Raw genomic sequence first — 22,983 nt, 5'->3', positions numbered from 1 at the left:
CCCTGAGGTTGATGACCACTGGCATAGAGGAACCTGCATGCAAGAGGCTGGCTGGATTGGAAGAAGGTGGCCAGTAGTTCCCCATGTAATAACTAAATATAATTTACAAAAATGATTTCAAGGATCAGGAGGTGTTTTATCACACTTGTGTGATAGTTTACGGTTTTTGGGGTTTAATTCGAGATGTGCGAAGAGAGATCACACAAACACTTGTATGTATAACATATAATTAGGTAATGACAGATACAGATAACAAAAGTAATAATATTAGAAAATGTAACAAGAATACTTAGCTATAGATGCCTTTTCCGCAACCGAGTCCCCCGTCTTTGCGATGTGGCACAGATGATCAAACCAGGCGCTTGCTTGCTTGCCCTGGTACAGGATTGACTATTCCAAATTTTAACTGTAGTATATACAGGACTAGTTGGTAACATCTGACCAATTCCATTGAAAGCAGCATTACCTTTTAAGTACTTGGTCAGTTTGTAATGACATTCCTTTGGTATGAAGTCAGCTAAGGTAAGCATCCTTATATGTCTTTTTATGGCCCCTTAACCAGGTTTAGAGTTCATTCTTAGATATTGTGAGCCAATATTAGTAAAGAATTGTGATATTTCCCCATCATTTGGTCTGTAAGACCCAAGGTTAAAGAAAGTTTGGCCACAAAAAGGAGAAAGGAGCCAGGAAGCATTCAGAGCCATTCTAAAAGGATGGAAGACAATACAAATAGAAAAAGTAGCAGGAAAAGGGGAACAGGAGGTACTTGTTAGGGCTGTCTTCTTAGCCATTACTTCTAATTTTTAGCTACCATGACCAGGTAACAATGATCTGGCACCAGGCAAATGTGGTATCTATTTTTTAAAAAGTGATCAAGGTCTTCCCCTAGTAACTACAAACATGTAAGCCTCATATCTCCTGTAGGGATGATACCTAAAATGGTTGGCAAAGGACCATAAAAATGGCATGTGCTAGAAAATAAAATCATAAACACTAACCAGAATGGATGTATAACAGACAAATACAGGTGTTTTTTTGCCTTCCCTATCGCAATGGTCTTGACAGACCACTCAGTGTTAAAGTATATGTGAACTACCTTGTAAAACAACCCATTCAGTTTAAAATAGAAATAAAAGGCAAAATGTTTGTGTATATATAAAACAATAAATGCTTATTTTCCCTTTTTTTATAAGTGATTACATAATCTCTGTTCTCAGCTGACTAAGGGAACTTTTCACCCTTAGCAGTACACTGATCTTCCAAGTGAATAGCTGTGCACAAGGGGCGTGTCAGCAGAAGTCTTGGCCATTGAAGGACAGCACAGCCAGAAAACTGACCACACTGGAATGGATGTGCTCTCATGCCTAGTGTGGACAGTTTGAAATTGGAAAGCAGGAAAACTGGCAGGATCACCAGATATTTCACACAAAGGAAGCAATGTAAAGAGACAGACTACTTTTAAACACATGGTACAGCAGGCACATATAAGGAATATGAAATGTTGGGGTAACATTCTATAATAACGAGCAATCTCACATCAGAGCCATGCACAGACTTATTTAAAAGATATCTAAACCCAAGAATAAAAATGTAGTACATTTCAGCTTACCAGTCCTTAGCTGTGGTTGTTGCATTCATAATCTTTTCTTAAGCCTATTATTATTTTTTATTACAAGTATTTATATAGTGCTGGCAATATACACAACATTTTACATACTGTACATTCACGAGTCCCTGCCCTAAAGGAGCTTACAATCTAATCTAAGAACATTTTCAGCAAGTATGGTACATGCCTGTTGATATTTGCCAGAAACACCCTATCTTTGTAACTTCATGCAAGCTAAACTGAAAGCAAAATAATGACATCCCTCCTACAAGCTTTCCCCTGTAAACTACTAATTACACTGCCCCATTATGTAATGGAAATGTAGAGAGGAAAACCTCTAGTAGTACAAATCAGGTCAGTAGACTGGGTGAAAACTCATCTCCCTCCGTTGATATAGTGGATGAGTGAGAGTAACTACTCAAAGGCACTCGAGTGTAATATTCACAGATTTACCAGGTGAAAATAGAGCAAAAAATAAAATAAAAAATAAAGCCTAAAAAAGAAACCCAAATGCAGCCATCACATTTAAGGCCTGGTAAGCAGCTATACATTAACATTTTGTTTTTGGGTTTAGATATGCTTTAATAGCCTTATCAAATTTACTCTGTGCAAATAACCACTTCAGTTGGTAGTGGAGTATTAGTGGGCCAGTATGAGGGGAAAACACAAGTCAGCATAAGTATTTGAAGTGCAAGATACCTTTGCAGTATCTACACAAAGCTGCAGCGTTTGCTATTGTTTATTTCACTATTAGTACAAGGCACCAGAACCAAAAATGCTCTGCATTCTACTAGACAGAAAATATTTTCACATTTATAAATTCATCCTTTATAGGTTTGATTACACTATATACTTCCAAATATAATGTTGCAAACAGTAATTTGATATACTGAAATATGGAAACCTACTTTCTATGTTCACATCACTTTAAAATAGTATAAGCATAGTAAGATTACCTCGGCTCTGTAGGGCAGAAAGATGGCACTAGTAAGATTCCCAGTAATCCCACTTAATATGTAGATAATGGAGATTCTATGCCAACCTGCCAGCTTTTCAAGATCTCGTAGTATAGTCATTTGGAAACAAACAGAGACCAGACAATGCAAGACGCTGTAAAACATTACAAACATAGGATTTATATTTCTGCTCAACATACATCCTATTATTCCATACGTGGATTTTACTAACAAAAATAGACTATTCTTAAAGTATATCTAAAGCCAAATGTTTCACAGGTAACGACTGATACCTGATTGACCTCCCAAATATTTGCTTTCCTAAGACCCCTTTCACACTGAGCCGCCCCGGGCGTCAGTGGTAAAGTGGCGCTATTTTTAGCACTGCTTTACCGTCATTTTAGCAGCGCTATTCGGTCGCTAGCGAGGCAGTTTTAACCCCCCGCTAGTGGCCGAAATGGGGTTAAATCTGCTTTGCCGGCAGTATGGCGGCGCTGCCCCATTGCCCCGAGCTCCTCCACCGCTGCAAAGAAGCTGCTGGCAGGACTTTTTGTGATGCCATAAAGCGCAGCGCCCCAGTGTGAAAGCACTGGGGCGCTGAGGCTTTTTTCAGGTGCTATTAAGGCACTATTTTTAGCGCTGTTGCGCCTGAAAAATGCCTCCAGTGTTAAAGGGGTCTCAGCGATGCCTGTTAGGAATTTTTGAAGACCTGGAGGTGTCTACAGTTACTAAATACTTCCTCAGACTCTTTCTTACTACACCCATAAGACGATTGTGCTTAATTGGACCCGTACGGAGATACTCCATACCTGGCTATGGAAAAAGGTTATGAATTAGACCTTGCCTATGTATAAATTGATTTATAAAGCAAGAGGATGCCCTAAAAAGTTTTATGAGCTTTGGGGTCCATTGCTTGATACTCAGGACACTGGTGACTCTTTGTTGACACTAATATCTGACCCTGGGTAGAGCAGTGTTTTTTTTAACCTATTCATTTGATAGCAAATTGTATCCCTAATCTAGGACACAGATCTGCTTCTACAACCCACTGCTCTGGCCACTTATTAATATTTTTCTCTCTGCTATGGGAACAGGCACTTATTGTAGTATGCCTAACTGCTAGGGTACTGTACATGTATTGTTAGCTTCAGGTTTTCTTTCCTCTTTTGCCTATCTATTACAAATCGTAAATAAGATGCTTACAGACAATATCATGCTTAAAGTGATTGTAAAGGCAGAAGGTAATACTTACTTAAGCCCCTCTCAATCCATCGATGTTGCAGGACAGACTCGGCTGCCCAGCTCTCCCCTGCTCATTGGCTGAGACAGTAGCGTGGTGCCATTGACTCACGTCAATGTCAGTGAGCCAATGAGGAGAGAGAGAGGGGATGGGGTCTACCCACTGCTCCTTGTCTGAATGGACACACAGAGCTGTGGCTCGGCTGGGGTGCCCCCATAGCAAGCTGCTTGCTGTGGCATCACTTGTCAGGAGGAAGGGGCCAGGAGCGCCGAAGAGGGACCAGAGAAGAGGAAGATCTGGGCTACTCTGCAAAACCACTGCACAGAGCATGTAAGTATAACATGTTTGTTATTTTTAAGCAAAAAAAACAAAAAAACAAGACTTCTTTAGTATCACTTTAAATGTCCTCTCTATCTATGGATTCATTATTTTGTGTCCTATATTTGATGTGGGGATCCCATCTACTCTGCAATAATTACTTTGTTCCTTCTTTTAGGTAATCACCATATGATGCTGCAATTGCATTGGTCTATGTCTGACTTTTGTTTTTATCTTTGCTGGAGTTTTCTATATACAGAATTTTTGGGAATGGGATTGTTATGGTGCCACATGAAAAACAACAATATTTATATAAAAGAGTATTTTATTACATAGTAGAAAAATCTATTTAAATGTTTGTTTCTTTGAACAAATAATGATCTAAATACAAATGTCACAATATGATAAGCAGCAATAATGCATACAAATATATAGAGCTATATAAATGCCTGTAAGCTCAACATGTTTCACAAAATGCTTCTTCAGGAGCAACGAGGCAGACATTAGCTATCATATGTGTAACCATTACACTAATCAGAGTCCTGTGTGTTCAGGAAGAGGGGGAGCAGCAGGGTAAGAATCCAGTCAACAGCAATAGGGATTGCAGATTGGGCACCAGAAAAAAGATTTAAATACCCCTGGAACAAAAAAATCCCGGTAATGCTTAAAGGATAGAGATGTGTATAGAGATCTTACATCTGGGACTTCCAAATAGTGAGGAAAATTCAGTTACCGAGGGCTGTAGCCTCAGACAGTTTAGGCTAGCAAAGCCAATAAATGTCCCAAATACAATCCTAAATGGTGTCTCCACAGGACGTCCCTCTGCTTCCAACAGGAGCTGGAGTTTTCTGTCAAGTATCTTTCATAATTTGTCATAACCTTTAGGATAATGGGCTCCATTCACTAAAGCAGATCGCATGTGATCTGACACATTTGTCCCAAATATCGCATGCAATGCTGAAAATGTCAATTCATTCATCTTTTTACGCTGTATTTACCTCAAAAAGCAAAAACACTCGGTATATATACTGCATAAAACAGTGGTAAAGTCTATTCACTAAAGGAAATAAATAAATCCATGCGGTAAATAAGTAGTAGTCCAGGCATGCGATAGTTAACGAATGTGTTTGATTTTAGCTGGTTGTTAAGGAGTCGGCAGCTGCCGGCGTCCTTAACAAACACAAATTTCAAGGAGTTCAAGCAGCGTGCGGCCGCCGCGTCTTCAACAGCCATGATTCCCCACTGGACAGCAGAATGTAAACAAAAGAATTGCCAGCATTAAAATTAAAAAAAAAAAACAGTGAGGGGCTACCACCCCCGATTCTTCGGGTCTTTTGATTTTAGCGTGGGATTCCCACCAGACCCTTATCTGAACATGCAGCCTGGCTGGTCAGGAAAGGGGATCCAACGTCATTCAGGATGAACGCTGACTGCCTGAGCTGAATGGAAAAAAAAACAAAACCCAACCCACACTGACTCTGCCTACCCGCTGCTAAAAAAACTAAGGGGCAGGGCCACCCAAGTTATGGGGTGACCTCACCCCCTATGATGTCATTGACACTGGCATGATGGGTTGATGGTGTCATAATGGGACAGATGTCATTGTGTGGCCACACCCCTTAATTTAGTTTGCGGCCAGGAGGCAGCGAACTGTCATTTAGCGTCAGTGCAGGTTGGGTTTTTTGTTCCTTTGGGTCGGTGCTTTGGAGGGGCGGGGGGGGTTGAATAAATGGACTTGTCAAAAACAGTGTGGTTTCATTTACTTTTTACATGGGGGGGGGGCGAGATCTGGGGCCCCCTTGGTAAAGGGGACTTCCAGATACAAATATGTCACCCCCCAATCACTGGGCCAGGGTCATGGGGAAGAGTCCCTTGTCCTCATCAAAATGGGGATTTTTTTTTGAAAAACGCTAAGAGGTATTTTACCACAGATCTTAAAGCGGTAGATACTGCTTTGTGAATGGAGCCCCATGTCATAAATAAACTCTAGATAGCCTATGTGTAAACAATCAAGGGAACCGACAAGGGACAAATACTTCCACTGTCCCATTGATAGCAGATTTATTTATTTATTTAATGGAATAGACATTTTAGGGGAAAAATGTGTCTGAATTAGGGAAATTTAATTCAATTTAGGGTTGAGCTTTAGTCTTTAACAACATAATTAAGTATGTGTTCTTATATATTACCCTAAGGATTTACTTCAAAGTAGAGCTGCACGATTCTGGCTAAAATGAGAATCACGATTTTTTTGTTTAGAGGATAGATCACGATTCTCTCGCGATTCTCGCGGAGTAACATCATCTTTCACATTAAAACAAAAAAAAATTGCGCTAAACTTTACTGTTTCTTTTTTTTTATTTTATTTTATTTAATTTAAGTGTATTTTTTCCCAAAAAATTGCATTTGAAAGACCGCTGGGCAAATACAGTGTGACATGAAATCCATACTGATCATCTCCCAGGATCTCTTGGGAATGGGCAATGGCCTTAACAGGCCCCAGGCTTTGGTTTTATCAGTCTTGTTTCTGTTGCAGACCCCACAGGTACTGACATACCCCATACTATCAGATTTTAGATTAGGCCACCAGAAGGTCCGCTGTACAAGCTCCACAGTCTTGGTTGCCCCAAAATGTCCCGCCAAGGGGTGGTTGTGGCACAGGCTGAGGATCTTGGGGCGTAAGCTTGGGGGTACAAATACCTTTTGGTTGTGCAAGAATAGTCCCTCCTGTTCCTGGAAACAGACACCTGGTGGTAGAGCATCCCTTGTGGATGCCTGCTTAAAGTGGTAATATAAACCACAAAAAATACCGCGCTACCATAAAAAGTGTGCTACTAATATTTAGTAGAATATTGCAAGCTGCAGTCCTAAAGTGAGGCGTGCACACATATATACAAAGAAAAATCAAAAGAAGACTGCGCTAAAATTAGAACACATATTAAACAATATATATAATTATGTGAATATTACGAAATTCAATCAATCAAATAATCGAAAATAAATGTGCTTAAGTATAAACCATATAGTGGGAATATATGGAAAATGTGGTGAACCAGATATGACACAAAATTGCAATGTTGGAATTGTATGTGTCAAATGGCAAAAGTATATCCAAAGGTGTGGTAGAAATGTTCAAAGGAAATAAATCCTTGGAGCCAGAGCAGATGGAATAGGTGATCAAACGGTTAAACACTCAACACCCAGTGAGAAATCCTCCACCTTAATAGATATACGCTTACCAGAGGTAAGCTAGATAACAGCTTATCAATGGATATCCACACGGGGGACACAACTCCTTGGATCTCCTCACAAGGAAGGGGTAGGCAGGAACTTTCTCACAGCGAACCTCAGACAGCATGCCAGGGGAACCCAGAAAAATGAAAAATGTCCTCCATAGTGTGAATCCGTATGGTTATTTATTAATTAAAATGTGGTAAATACACTTACATAAAATCTTGGTTAAAAATCACAGAAACAGCCGGCCGGCTTGCATACACCCGTTCAACGAGATTAGGATGGAAACTATGACGTCAGCGCGTCGACCTTCCGACGTACATTTCGTCCTATTGGACGTCGTCATGGGAACGGGCGACGCACTGACTCATCGCTACTTATAGGAACAAAACGAAACCAAGCCTCGCTATGAAGCTCGGATGGCGTCACCACATCATCCTGTTAGGAGAGGATGTGTGTGTCGAATAATCGTGGGATAGGCTGACGCTTCCCCCGTCAGCCAATCACAACCTCCCGGTACAAGGGACAGATATATATTACTAAAAAAAATTAGAGGGCATGGAAGAAAACTCATACACACCATCTAGTGGAACAAATAAAATTAACACTCAAAGCCACATACTATAATGTGGAAGAAAAAACCTGCGAATTACTTATAATGGAAAATTTGATAAAAGTATATAATCAAAATGTTAGAAAGAAATGTTAGAAAAAAATTTTCTCTTTTTCAGAAAAAATATTTTTCAGAAAAAAATATATATATATATTTTGACATACTAACGCCACCAGAGAATCAAAGTAAGTTCACAAAATTGGATATACATCATAAGAAATATAAAATTTGTAATGCAACCCTGGAGTAAAAACCATCAAAATGCTGTGTTAGATATATCACCCCTCATACCCCGACACAATAAAATAGATGGAATAATGAAGGAATATTGAGATTTAAAACATACAGTATATTGATTTATGAATTATCTAAAAAAGCGTTTAAATCTACATCAACATTGAGCCCGAAGGGGGTATAACACTTCAATCTGTGTATCCAGGTCATCTCGAGCCTGGAGATCCCTCGTATGACAGACCCCCCCCTCCAGTGTGGAGTGTATCTATCAATACCCAGAAAGATAGTCTTCCTGGGATCACGGTCATGTGCTTCTAGGTAGTGTCTGGAGACCGGGTGTTTGGGGAAACCTGTTAGGATGTTGGTGATGTGCTCGTTGAGCCTTACAGATAGGGGGCGCTTGGTTCTTCCTACATATTGTAGGCCGCAGGGGCATTGGAGAAGATATACCACCCGCTCTGTGGAACATGTAATGAATGATCTGATCTCAAATTCCATCAGAGTGCTGGTGGAAATGAACTTATGTGTCCTTCTATGTGTACAACCACTAAGAGAACACACCCTACACCTCCTGCACTGATAGAAACCAATCATATATTCAAAAAATCCCTTCTTAGTGAGAGGAGGGTCCAAAACGTTCGGGGCCACTCTACTTCTAAGCGAGGGGGCACCTTTATAAATCACCTGTGGTTTGGCCGGAAGGATAGGACCAAGCACATGGTCATTCTTAAGGACATGCCAATGCTTTTTTATTAGCTTAGCTACATTTTTATATTGTAAGGAATAGGTGGTAATAAAAGGAATTGTGGGTACCCTCTCACGGTCAGACTTCTTAGTTTCAAGTAAAGTGCATCTATCAATCTTGGCTACTTCCTCTAATGTGTTCCTCAGAGAGGTCTCCACATAGCCCTTCTCTAGGAAACGTCTTAATAAAATATCTGCTTGGGCTAAAAATTCACCATGGTTAGAACAATTACATTTTAAACGAATGAATTGGCTCTTCGGCACAGACCTCAACCAGGCCTCATGATGGCAGCTGTCAGTCGGTATATAGGAATTCCGGTCTGTGTTTTTAAAAAAGGTGGCTGTGGTAAACTCCCCATCCTTGACACCAATTTTAAGATCCAAGAAATTGATCTCAGATTGGCTGGCCTCATAGGAAAGTCGAATCCCCCGGTCATTATCATTCAACCCCGTCATATAGAAATCGAGATCCTCACGATTACCATTCCATAGGAGGAGGATGTCATCTATGTATCTAGCCCACAACACCACCTGAGGTTTCTGTTGGGCATAGATGACATCCTCCTCCCACAGGGCCATGAAGAGGTTCGCCAAGCTGGGGGCATATTTAGCCCCCATGGCGACACCCCTATCCTGCCTATAAAACTGGCCCCCAAACCAAAAATAATTCCTAGTGGCCACAAAGTGGAGTAGTTGCATAATGAAGGGGCTGTTTGCGGTCGAATATTATCTTAGACGTGATTCGTCACTGTTCGATGAACAAATATGCTTCATTATGCAACTACTCCACTTTGTGGCCACTAGGAATTATTTTTGGTTTGGGGGCCAGTTTTATAGGCAGGATAGGGGTGTCGCCATGGGGGCTAAATATGCCCCCAGCTTGGCGAACCTCTTCATGGCCCTGTGGGAGGAGGATGTCATCTATGCCCAACAGAAACCTCAGGTGGTGTTGTGGGCTAGATACATAGATGACATCCTCCTCCTATGGAATGGTAATCGTGAGGAGCTCGATTTCTATATGACGGGGTTGAATGATAATGACCGGGGGATTCGACTTTCCTATGAGGCCAGCCAATCTGAGATCAATTTCTTGGATCTTAAAATTGGTGTCAAGGATGGGGAGTTTACCACAGCCACCTTTTTTAAAAACACAGACCGGAATTCCTATATACCGACTGACAGCTGCCATCATGAGGCCTGGTTGAGGTCTGTGCCGAAGAGCCAATTCATTCGTTTAAAACGTAATTGTTCTAACCATGGTGAATTTTTAGCCCAAGCAGATATTTTATTAAAACGTTTCCTAGAGAAGGGCTATGTGGAGACCTCTCTGAAGAACACATTAGAGGAAGTAGCCAAGATTGATAGATGCACTTTACTTGAAACTAAGAAGTCTGACCGTGAGAGGGTACCCACAATTCCTTTTATTACCACCTATTCCTTACAATATAAAAATGTAGCTAAGCTAATAAAAAAGCATTGGCATGTCCTTAAGAATGACCATGTGCTTGGTCCTATCCTTCCGGCCAAACCACAGGTGATTTATAAAGGTGCCCCCTCGCTTAGAAGTAGAGTGGCCCCGAACGTTTTGGACCCTCCTCTCACTAAGAAGGGATTTTTTGAATATATGATTGGTTTCTATCAGTGCAGGAGGTGTAGGGTGTGTTCTCTTAGTGGTTGTACACATAGAAGGACACATAAGTTCATTTCCACCAGCACTCTGATGGAATTTGAGATCAGATCATTCATTACTTGTTCCACAGAGCGGGTGGTATATCTTCTCCAATGCCCCTGCGGCCTACAATATGTAGGAAGAACCAAGCGCCCCCTATCTGTAAGGCTCAACGAGCACATCACCAACATCCTAACAGGTTTCCCCAAACACCCGGTCTCCAGACACTACCTAGAAGCACATGACCGTGATCCCAGGAAGACTATCTTTCTGGGTATTGATAGATACACTCCACACTGGAGGGGGGGGTCTGTCATACGAGGGATCTCCAGGCTCGAGATGACCTGGATACACAGATTGAAGTGTTATACCCCCTTCGGGCTCAATGTTGATGTAGATTTAAACGCTTTTTTAGATAATTCATAAATCAATATACTGTATGTTTTAAATCTCAATATTCCTTCATTATTCCATCTATTTTATTGTGTCGGGGTATGAGGGGTGATATATCTAACACAGCATTTTGATGGTTTTTACTCCAGGGTTGCATTACAAATTTTATATTTCTTATGATGTATATCCAATTTTGTGAACTTACTTTGATTCTCTGGTGGCGTTAGTATGTCAAAATATATATATATATTTTTTTCTAAAAAATATTTTTTCTGAAAAAGAGAAAATTTTTTTCTAACATTTCTTTCTAACATTTTGATTATATACTTTTATCAAATTTTCCATTATAAGTAATTCGCAGGTTTTTTCTTCCACATTATAGTATGTGGCTTTGAGTGTTAATTTTATTTGTTCCACTAGATGGCGTGTATGAGTTTTCTTCCATGCCCTCTAATGTTTTTTAATAATATATATCTGTCCCTTGTACCGGGAGGTTGTGATTGGCTGACGGGGGAAGCGTCAGCCTATCCCACGATTATTCGACACACACATCCTCTCCTAACAGGATGTTGTGGTGACGCCATCCGAGCTTCATAGCGAGGCTTGGTTTAGTTTTGTTCCTATAAGTAGCGATGAGTCAGTGCGTTGCCCGTTCCCATGACGACGTCCAATAGGACGAAACGTACGTCGGAAGGTCGACGCGCTGACGTCATCGTTTCCATCCTAATCTCGTTGAACGGGTGTATGCAAGCCGGCCGGCTGTTTCTGTGATTTTTAACCAAGATTTTATGTAAGTGTATTTACCACATTTTAATTAATAAATAACCATACGGATTCACACTATGGAGGAAATTTATCATTTTTCTGGGTTCCCCTGGCATTCTGTCTGAGGTTCGCTGTGAGAAAGTTCCTGCCTACCCCTTCCTTGTGAGGAGATCCAAGGAGTTGTGTCCCCCGTGTGGATATCCATTGATAAGCTGTTATCTAGCTTACCTCTGGTAAGCGTATATCTATTAAGGTGGAGGATTTCTCACTGGGTGTTGAGTGTTTAACCGTTTGATCACCTATTCCATCTGCTCTGGCTCCAAGGATTTATTTCCTTTGAACATTTCTACCACACCTTTGGATATACTTTTGCCATTTGACACATACAATTCCAACACTGCTTAAAGTGGTGTTCCACCCAAAAAAAAAAAATACATGAATGTGCCTAAAAAAAATAAAAAAAATTAAATTTGGAATTTTTTTTTTTTTTTACTCACCTCTAAATGCCTGTTGCTAGGGGGTCCCTCGTAGTCTGCCTCTTTCAGTGCCTGGGCTGGTGACATCACTTCCCTTTGGCACAGGAAGGGCTCAGCTCTGCTCCCTCCCTCTTGTCAATCATCTGGGACCCATTACAGGTCCCAGATGACTGAGCGGCCAATCACGGCGCGGCGCCGCTCACGCAGTGGGTGCCCGGCTGTGAAGCCACAGCCCGGCGCCCACAGTTGCAATGCCGGCGCTGCCGAATGGAGGGGGAGATGAACGGGGCTTCTATCCCTCGCATCGCTGGACCCTGGGACAGGTAAGTGTCCAATTAAAAGTCAGCAGCTGTAGTATTTGTAGCTGCTGACTTTTTATTTATTTATTTTTTTAAATGGGAACTCCTCTTTAAGTTGGGTGATTAGGTCTGCTTGTAGCGAAAGAAAACTTTGGGCTGGCAGGATGGTGTCTGTCTGGTGGTGTCCTTCCTCTTCTGGATACATGTGTGATAACGCGTCGGGCTTGCCATTCTTGGAACCCGGTCTGAAGGTAATATGGAAGGAGAAACAAGAAAAGAACAACGCCCACCTGGCTTGGCATTGCCTCAGTCGTTTAGCAGTTCTCAGATATTCGAGATTTTTGTGATCAGTAAAGATCAAAATGGGGTGCGCAGCTCCTTCTAGTAGGTAACGCCACTCTTTTAGGGCTGTTTTTATGGCTAATAGTTCTCGGTCACCCACATCATAGTTCTTCTCCGCAGGACTGAGTTTCCTTGAGAAGAAGGTGATGGGATGCAACAGGGATTTTGTTCCTCAACGCTGAGACAGGATGGCTCCCACGGCATTTTCTGAGGCGTCCACCTCTAGGACATAAGGTGATGCAGAGTCTGGGTGCTACAGAATAGGTGCTGAGGTGAACAGAGTCTTTAACTGGTCAAAGGCTGCTTGTGCTGCAGGTGTCCATGAAAAACAGGTATGCTGCCCTGTAAGCTGGGTGATAGGAGAGAAGATGGCAGAGAAATTTTTAATAAATTTGCTATAGAAATTGGCAAATCCTATGAATTTCTGTGTGCTCTTCCTGTCTGTGGGAGTGGGCCATTCAAGAATGGATTTAACTTTTTGAGGATCCATGGAGATGCCTGCGGTGGAAATAATAAGCCCTAGGAACTGAATTGTCTCTTTTTCGAATTCGAATTTTTCAGCTTTTGCAAATAGTCCATGATCTTTTAGCCGGCCGAGAAACTTCTTCACATGCTCACGGTGTGCAGAAAGGGAATTGGAGAAAATCAGAATGTTGTCTAAGTAGGCAATCATGAACAGATCAAGAAAATCTCTAAAAATGTCATTGACAAAATGCTGAAATGTTGCAGGAGCATTGCACAACCCGAAAGGCATAACGAGATACTCGTAGTGTCCAAATCTAGTGCGGAAAGCCGTCTTCCATTCGTCCCCTTCCCGGATCCGAACTAAGTTATAAGCACCCCGTAAGTCAGGTTTTGTGAATACTGTGGACGTCTTGAAGCGCTGGAACAGTTCCGGAACCAGAGGCAAAGGATACCTGTTTTTGATGGTGATTTTATTTATTTCCCTGTAGTCAATGCAGGGGCGCAGGGTATGGTCTTTTTTTTCCACAAAAAAAAATCCAGCACCTGCGGGGGACGTGGAAGGCCGGATAAACTCCTTCTCCAAGTTTTCATCTATATACTAACATAGTACTTTGAGTTCTAGTTCGGAGAGAGGAAAGATGCGCCTGAAAGGGATTTCTGCACCTGGCAACAGTTCAACTGGGCAGTCATATGGGTGGTGAGGTGGTAGGATGTCTGCTTTGCGTTTATCAAAAACTTCCAGGTATTCATGATAGGCAGCTGGTATGAGTTGTGACACACAAGAGTCAGTATGTACCCCAAGAAGGGGTGTAGGTCTTATAGAAATGGGGTGATGGCAAGATTGCTGGCAGTAGACAGATGAGAAGGTCAGTTCTCCTGATTCCCAGTTTATCTGCGGGTTGTGGGCTTGCAACCAGGGGATGCCCAGGATAACGGGAAATAGAGGGGAAGGAATAATGTCCAAGCGCAAGTATTCCCAATGACCGGTGTCTGATACAGCCAGTAGTGGATAAGTCTCATGCGTTATAGGCCCAGACCTGAGACGGGATCCATCGGCCAGATGGATGGACAACAGGTGAGTCTTTGCTTGCAAAGGGATTTGGTGGCGTAAGGCAAAGTCTTGGTCTATAAAAGAGCTGCAAGCTCCGGAGTCGATTATGGCTGACGCTTGGATGACTTTTCCGGGAATCTGAAGTGACAGGGACAAGGTGATATGTGCAGCTCTACTCCCTATGGAACAGTTGGCAAGGTAGGTAGAGGGTATGGTCCTGGTTCTGGTAGGCCTCACAGGGCAATTTTGAAAATAATGTCCCGCTACCCCACAGTACAGATTGTCACAACTTTTCCTCACTAGAGAGTGGTGGACGTAAAAGTCCGAGTTGCATGGGGTGTGCCTGCCGATTCTTTGGGGAAACGGAGATCCCAGTTTTTTTCTGCCCTCTTCTCTCTGAACCTCCGATTAAGCTGGATGGTAAGGTTAACAAGGTCTTCAAGGGAACTGGGAACCCCCACACGAGTGAGCTCATCCTTAAGGACTTAAGACAGGCCAAGACGAAATTGATGCCATAAGGCGGCATCATTCCAGCCTGTAACAGAGGCCCACAGGGGGAATTCTGCCACATAGTCCTCAGCGGGTTGATGACCCTGGCGTAGAGCATGAAAGGTTGACTCTGCGGTGGTTGTGCGCTGGGGGTTCATCGTAGAGCTGAGCCATTGCTTTGAAAAACGAAGAGAGGGAGTCCAAGATTGCGCTGTTCTGTTCCCGAAGCTGATGAGCCCAAGACTGTGAGTCTCTGTTAAGTAGGGATATGGCAAACCCCACCTTAAATGCACAGAACTTGTGCCGGTCACCAGTGAATCGCTCTGGTACAGGAACTCGAGGCTCAGGTGGAGGCATAGTTTCTCAGGGTATGAAAAAAGTCTGTTCAGACGAGGGGCAGCCAGGTGCAGTAGCAGGTGCAGGAGTTGCCAAGGTAGGACCCATGGGTTGAATGACATTCTCCAGCTGCTGGTAGCTCTTTTGCAGGATGCAGACTGCCTGGATGAGAGATGCAAGTTGCAAACATAGCGGCTCCAGAGATGAAGCCCCTCCCTCGATCTCCGACATCTGGCTGAGTGGTACTGTCACGTACCTGGTGGAGATCAAACTGGAGAGGGGGCTTCTCTTGCACCTCCTGTCCGACACCCCTGGTAGTGATGACAGGAATTGAAGGACACAGAGTGGCAGGAGGGCCGATGTAGCTGTTGGCACTGGCTGGGCCTTGGCAGGAACCAGGTGGCTGTAGATTGCTGGGCAGGCTCTGAGAACTGGAGCCCCGAATCGCTGGGTCAGCAGATGGAGGCGTAGCCGGGACGAAAGCCAGGAGATCATCAACAGCCGGACAGAGCAGGTACCGAGACAAGAGGCAGAGACGGGATACAAGCCGGGTTCGGAACACAGACGGGCGGCAAGGTACAGGAACATCAGGCAGAAGCGAAGTCAAACTTGAGCCAGGATCAGGTAGGCAGGCGGAAGTCAAGGAGAAGGTTCAGGTATAGCTGGGTCAAAACACAGGTAACTGGAACGGATCAGGTAAGCAGGCACTAGCTGAAAGACCACTCAGCAAAGTTCATGTGTCAGTGCTCAGTTTAAATAGGCTACTTGGCGCCCAAACGAGCATGTGTGCACGCGCGCATTAGAGGTGTGCGCGCACCTGTGTGCGCGCATTGGCGCGCACCTGTGTGCGCGCTTTGGCGTGCACCTGTGTGCGCGCGTTAGTGCGCGCCTGTGCATGCCCGCACATGCGCCCATACAAGTCCTTCTTTATACTGGTGTGCCCCGTACTTGTGCGCAGGTGCGCGTCTATTAGCCGGACTTCTCTTACAGTTTCGTTACATACAGAGTGCAGGGTTTAGGGGTGCGCTACGTACAGACTGCAGGGTTCATGGGTGCACTATGCACAGAGTGCAGGGTTCATGGGTGCACTATGCACAGAGTGCAGGGTTCATGGGTACGCTGCGCACAGTGTGCAGGGTTCAGATGTGTGATACGCACAGAGTGCAGGGTTCAGGGGTGCGCAACACACAGAGCGCAGGGTTCAGGGATGTGCTACGCACAGAGTGCAGGGTTCAGGGGTGCACTACTCACAGAGTGCAGGGTTCAGGGGTGCGCTACACACACAGTGCAGGGTTCAGATGTGCGCTACGCACAGAGTGCAGGGTTCAGATGTGCGCTACGCCCAGAGTCCTCGGTTCAGATGTGCGCTACGCACAGAATGCAGGGTTCAGATGTGCAATATGCAGAGTGCAAGGTTCATGGGTACGCTGCGCACAGAGTGCAGGGTTCAGATGTGCAATATGCAGAGTGCAAGGTTCATGGGTACGCTGCGCACAGAGTGCAGGGTTCAGATGTGCGATACGCACAGAGTGCAGGGTTCAGATGTGTGATATGCACAGAGTGCAAGGTTCAGGGGTGCGCTACGCACAGAGTGTAGGGTTCAGATGTGCGCTATGCACAGAGTGCTGGGTTCAGGGTTGCGCTATGCACAGAGTACAGAGTGCACCACGCATAGAGTGCAGAGCTCAGGGGTGCGCTACGCACAAAGTGGAGAGTTCAGGGATACACTACGCACAGAGTGCAGGGTTCAGGGGTGCGCTACGCACAAAATGCAGGGTTCAGGGGTGCGCTACGCACAGAGTGCCGGTTTCAGGGGTGCCCTATGTAGAGTCTGCACCTCCATTTCCCCCATCCCCCCACATCTGCACAGATCTGCCCCCACACCTCCACAGTCCACATTCCCCCCAACCCCCCTTCCCAAAGCTTTCTTACATCTCTACTAAGCAGTTCCCTCCCTGTGTAGTACCTGTGTAGGTGGACTTGTGTATTCGGCTCCAGTAAAAGTTCACGTCTGTCACCGTGCAGGGAGATCCTTCTGTTGGATCTGGCCCCGCCCTATCCCTCTGTGCCCCGCTGTGAGCGACGCTGTCAGTGTCTGCAGGGATCTGGGAGTCACGGAGACCATAGCTCTCACTGTAAACACAGAAGTTCCTGTGTTTACAAGTGACTGCAAGAAGAGCAGGTGAGAGCCGTAGGTGGCGGCCAGGGGCCGCTGCAGGCCACATAACAAGGCCTTATGTTTGACACCTGTGGCCTAATGCCATTTCTCTTAGGTGTAGTAATAAAATATATATAAGAGGTCAAAAACCTGGAAAAGGCTTCATATTTAAGGTAATTTAAATTTTTGTTTATGTGTATAATATTTATTGCATCAATTTACCTAGTTATTTACTAATCAGTTATTTAGCATAATTGGAAAACAATAACGAGGTCAATTCTTCAAGCAAAATTGCCCACTAAAAAAACACCATACTTTGAGTTTTACTAGAAAAGAAGCTACATAGGTGCAATGCATATACACATAGATGGGTCAAATTTGGAACTGGAAATGGGAAAAGGTAATAAAACGTACCCAGCATGAAGGAAAAGAGAAAGCCATAACCTATAACACTGGTCTGGAACCTCTGGATTCAAGAATGGCAGAAGGCCACAAACATCATCCATGCAATGTACCTAAAAAATAGGAAGATTAAATTGCATAATTATATATGCAAGATATACTAATCTTAGTTTAATATAAAAGATATGCAAACAACTAGAATATCTCAGCAGGTACATCTTTATGGGTAATCCAATTTTATTAGTCCAATTATCATGAGGTTTTAAACCTCATTGAGATGTTAACTGAAGTTATCTGACTGACTGTTTACACACTCCAGATGCTTTCTAGGGATGTGTCAGGCAAAGTTTGGTTTGCAGGAGGTTCACCAAACATAGCACTGAACCCTATCAAAGTCTATGTTTGTTGAATTTCTTTCAAGGCTAATTTGCAAGCGTTTGTTAAAAAAAGGGCATAGGTACCTGGGCACTGCCACAGGGAACATGTTCTTCTAAAATACAAACCAGAACCCTTATCAAGGCATGAGATGTGGGTGGCCAGGACAGCAGTGAGCATTCAGCCCCTCTTCCTGAACCATACCAGGTCACATGTCTTTCAACATTGGATGATAACTTGCAATGGGGGGGGCAAGCCTTGCGAATCACCTTTTCTTAATGCAGGGGGAAAAGAACCCCTTCCCCATATGTGGTTTCTAAGAGGATGTGTGGAGGGGGACTTACAGGAATTTGGAAGCCCCCTTTAGAATAATGGGTCCCCCAGATATCCCCCCCTCCCAGGGCAATAAGTATGATAAGTAAAATGTGCATAAATACACACACTTTCACCATGATAGAGCCTTTTAATAAAAATTCCATAAATAATGTCCCCCTGATGTAAATCCATCATCTATCACATTGTCCAGCAATGCAGATTTCCTGGCCACTTTGGCTGCATAAAAAAATTAGGAATCTGCTCTTATGGTGGAATAGTTGTTCAACAACACCGCAGCTAAACACTATACCTTGGTACGAAGCAAAAACATAAATCAACCAGTGCAGAGCGTTTACTATCATCAATATTCTGCAAACATCATTAGTGACCGATATAATAAAACTAATACAGTGTAATAAAATGGGGACTACTGTCATCAATACCTCATCAATATCCTATAAACATCAATAGTGACCAATAAACCTACTGTAATAAGGTGTAATGAAATTGTGACTATAAACATAAACGGAAAAAAAGTGTTCATAAAATGTCCAAAAAAAAGGAGAAAGATAAATTATATAAGCAGTCAAAGTTTAAGTCCCACAAGCTGTGATGGAAGTAAAAAGACTCCTAGGATAGCCAGGATGACACCATCCACATCATGGAAGGAATACCAGAGTGCTTGTGACCCCCTAATAAAAGTGAGCGGTAAAGGCTCATTAAATTAAAAAGCTGGCATCATGAAAGAGGACAATCTTCATATCGAATCCCAACCACGACACTACCTGCCTGGAGTTTGCATGTTCTCCCTGTGCCTGCGTGGGTTTCCTCCGGGTACTCCAGTCTCCTCCCACACTCCAAAGACATGCTGGTAGGTTTATTGGATCCTGTCTAAATTGTCCCTAGTATGTATAAATGTGAGTTAGGGACCTTAGATTGTAAGCTCCTTGAGGGTAGGGACTGATGTGAATGTACAATGTATATGTAAAGCGCTGCGTAAATTGACGGCGCTATATAAGTACCTGAAATAAATAAATAAAATAAATAAATAAATAAAGCACAGACATATATTGAATGGTTAAACCTCAGCTTAGAGACTTCACAGCAATCGAAGGATCTGGCTACCGCCTCCTCCCTCACAGCCTGCCAAGGGAGGAGGAAGCAGTCAGATGCCTGCTCACCAGGCAGTGTAATGCTATTTTTAAGTTCCATTTGGCTCTGTTACCACTTACTATGGAATTTATGTGCTAGTCCCTGATGTCATCAAGAGAAGGTGGGTTCTGTAATATGCATGTTTTCTGACCATCCCCTGACATTCCCAAGCCTCATTTCTATACTGCCCAGATTATAAAGAATACAAAAATTCTGCTTCTTTTTTAAACAGGTGGAATATTATCCAGTTAACAAAAAATAGAAAATGAAATTCTCAGGGAACATTGTTTTTTTATACAGTAAAAACCAGTCCATCAAAGCATACCTGTGAACATAATGTTGCTTCTTCATGGAAGTATCCTTTCATGAACTCACAGTATTCTCTTGATGTTATTTTACAGCTAAAGAGAGATTAACGGATTAGTACAACATCTACAGTATAAACAAACAACTTATTTGCAACTTTTATTAAACACAATATCAATAACATATAACATTTCTGAATTTTTTTGACACTTTCCGATATCCAGTATAACAGTTTTAGCTTGAGGACAACTATCTGAACAAATAGCAATATTTAAAAAAAAATACATATGTTTTATTAAATAAACAAAAGGTATCCATCATAAATTGCCAGTGTGTGTAAAAGCCATTGCCTCTTGACATTTAATAAGCAGTTGCCCCATCTTTTGTTACTGCAACTCTATTCAAATATTTCCTTTACTACAAATCTTAAAACAAATCAAGTTACCCCATATGTCCTTAAAACATTGTCTTGGGATTTTGAACACTACTTTGCAACTTGCCAGTACATCAACGACTCATTCAGACTGACATTGTGTAATCACATTTGTTGATTTGGCATGTCGGGAGCAGTGATGGCAGCCAATAGGGTCCTTGTATGCTGCTCACTGTACGCATGTACTGTAAATGTTACCACAAACCTTCACATGCGTACAGCCCCAGACGTAGCTTTGTCCTATTTTTCTAAGCTGCTGTACGCAGTGGAACATTTACGCTGCTTTATGCAGCTGTTTGAACTGGCAAGTAGACTAATATACAGCTGCGTAAAAAACTATACGCTGTTCACAGCATACATTACATCCATGCAAATGAGTCCTATATATCCTCCTTCCCTTCGGAGTACAGTAAGTCCCCCTCCTAGTCAGTGGCGGCTGGTGCTCAAAAGTTTTTGGGGGGGTGCAATAAAACTGAAAAATTCACTGTGCCCATCAAACAAAGCCACTGTGCCCATCAAACACAACCACTGTGCCTATCAATTGCAGCCACAGGGCCATCAAACTCAACCACTGTGCCCATCAAACGCAGCCATTGTGCCATCAATTGCAGCCACTGTGCCCATCATATGCACCCACTGTGCCATCAATGCTGCCACTGTGCCATCAAATGCAGCCACTATGCCCATCAAACGCAGCCACTGTGCCATCAATGCTGCCACTGTGCCATCAAACGCAGCCACTATGCCATCAAACGCAGCCACTGTGCCATCAAACGTAGCCACTGTGCCCATCAAACCACTATGCCATCAAACGCAGCCACTGTGCCCATCAATCGCAGCCACTGTGCCCATCAATCGCAGTCACTGTGCCCCTCAATCGCAGCCACTGTGCCATCAAACGCAGCAACTGTGCCTACTGTGCCTATCAAACGCAGCCACTGTGCCATCAAATGCTGCCACTGTGCCCCATCAAATGCTGCCACTGTGCCCATCAAATGCTACCACTGTGCCCATCAAATAGTGCCACTTTGCCCCATCAAATACTGCCACTGTGCTCTATCAAATGCTGCCACTATGCCCCATCAAATGCTGCCACTGTGCCTATCAATTGCAGCCACTGGGCCATCAAACTCAACCACTGTGCCCATCAAACGCAGCCATAGTGCCATCAATTGCAGCCACTGTGCCCATCAAACGCAGCCACTGTGCCATCAATGCTGCCACTGTGCCATCAAACGCAGCCACTGTGCCCATCAAACGCAGCCACTGTGCCCATCAAACGCAGCCACTGTGCCCATCAATGCTGCCACTGTGCCATCAAACGCAGCCACTATGCCATCAAACGCAGCCACTGTGCCATCAAACGTAGCCACTATGCCCATCAAACGCAGCGACTGTGCCATCAAACACAGCCACTGTGCCCATCAATCGCAGCCACTGTGCCCATTAATCACAGTCACTGTGCCCATCAAACGCAGCAACTGTGCCTATCAAACGCAGCAACTGTGCCTATCAAACGCAGCCACTGTGCCATCAAATGCTGCCACTGTGCCCCATCAAATGCTACCACTGTGCCCATCAAATAGTGCCACTTTGCCCCATCAAATGCTGCCAATGTGCTCTATCAAATGCTGCCACTATGCCCCATCAAATGCTGCCACTGTGCCCATCCAATGCTGCTACTGTGCCCCATAAAATGCTGCCACTGTGCCCATTAAATGCTGCCACTGTGACCCCCCCGCCTGCTCGCTGTCTGCCCGGCACTTACCCTGTCTCAGTGGCGGGTCAGGCATATGGGCGACGGTGGCGAGTGGTGGGACCTTGCAGCGGGTCAGACAGCGGCTCCTGTGTCCTCCATGCGTCTCCTCCCCTCTTCCTGATAGGCCTCCAATCGCAGCACCTGTCCTTTCAGCCAATCAGGTGACGGGTAACAGAACCGCGCATCTGATTGGCTGAGAGGCGGTTCAGTGTTAGGAAAGCAAATAAGCGGGTGAACTGCGTGTGCAATGCTCTGTGCTCACAGTTCACCTTTTTTGAAGCCTATATTAGTGTGGGCTTCACACACACTGCTATTCATAACTGGTTCCCGACCGGCTCCTGTACTTTTAAGTCGCGATCTCCGTGAGTCGGGTCACGGGTCCCGCGGACTCAATCGCTGCGGGCATACCCGCGATCGCCTCACGGAGAGGACGAACGGGGAGATGCCGTTGTAAACAGCACTTCCCCGTTCTGCCTAGTGACAAGTGTCACTCGATCTCTGCTCCCTGTCATCGGAGCAGTGATCAGTGACGTCACACACCAGCCCATCCCCCTGACAGTTAGAAATCACTCCCCTAGGACATACTTAACCCCTCCCTGCCCCCTAGTGGTTAACCCCTTCACTGCCAGTGTCATTTATACAGGAATCAATGCATTTTTATAGCACTGATTGCTGTATAAATGACAGCACAAAAATATGTAAAAAATGTCCGACATGTCCGCCATAACGTCGCAGTCACAATAAAAATCGCTGATCACCGCCATTAATAGTAAAAAAAAGATTAATAATAAAAATGCCATAAAACTATCCCCTACTTTGTAAACGCTATAACTTTTGCGCAAACAAATCAATA

General features: G+C 43.8%; 1 protein-coding gene across 1 annotated transcript in view; it reads right to left on the bottom strand.

The window, feature by feature from the left end:
- Positions 1–22,983, bottom strand: part of RHBDF1 (rhomboid 5 homolog 1) — a 243,312-nt gene that overhangs the window by 18,574 nt on the left and 201,755 nt on the right. Inside the window, exons 16-18 of the mRNA XM_073633039.1 lie at positions 19,958–20,033; positions 17,803–17,903; positions 2,563–2,716 (exon numbers count right to left, since the gene is read on the bottom strand). Of these exons, the coding sequence (XP_073489140.1) occupies positions 2,563–2,716; positions 17,803–17,903; positions 19,958–20,033 (331 nt within the window). The remainder of the gene's footprint in view (positions 1–2,562; positions 2,717–17,802; positions 17,904–19,957; positions 20,034–22,983) is intronic.

This window comes from Aquarana catesbeiana, linkage group LG06, assembly GCF_042186555.1.
Source record: "Aquarana catesbeiana isolate 2022-GZ linkage group LG06, ASM4218655v1, whole genome shotgun sequence".
Lineage (NCBI taxonomy): Eukaryota > Metazoa > Chordata > Amphibia > Anura > Ranidae > Aquarana > Aquarana catesbeiana.
Note: the sequence above shows the minus strand (reverse complement) of the source record. Positions and strands in the feature narration are given on the sequence as shown.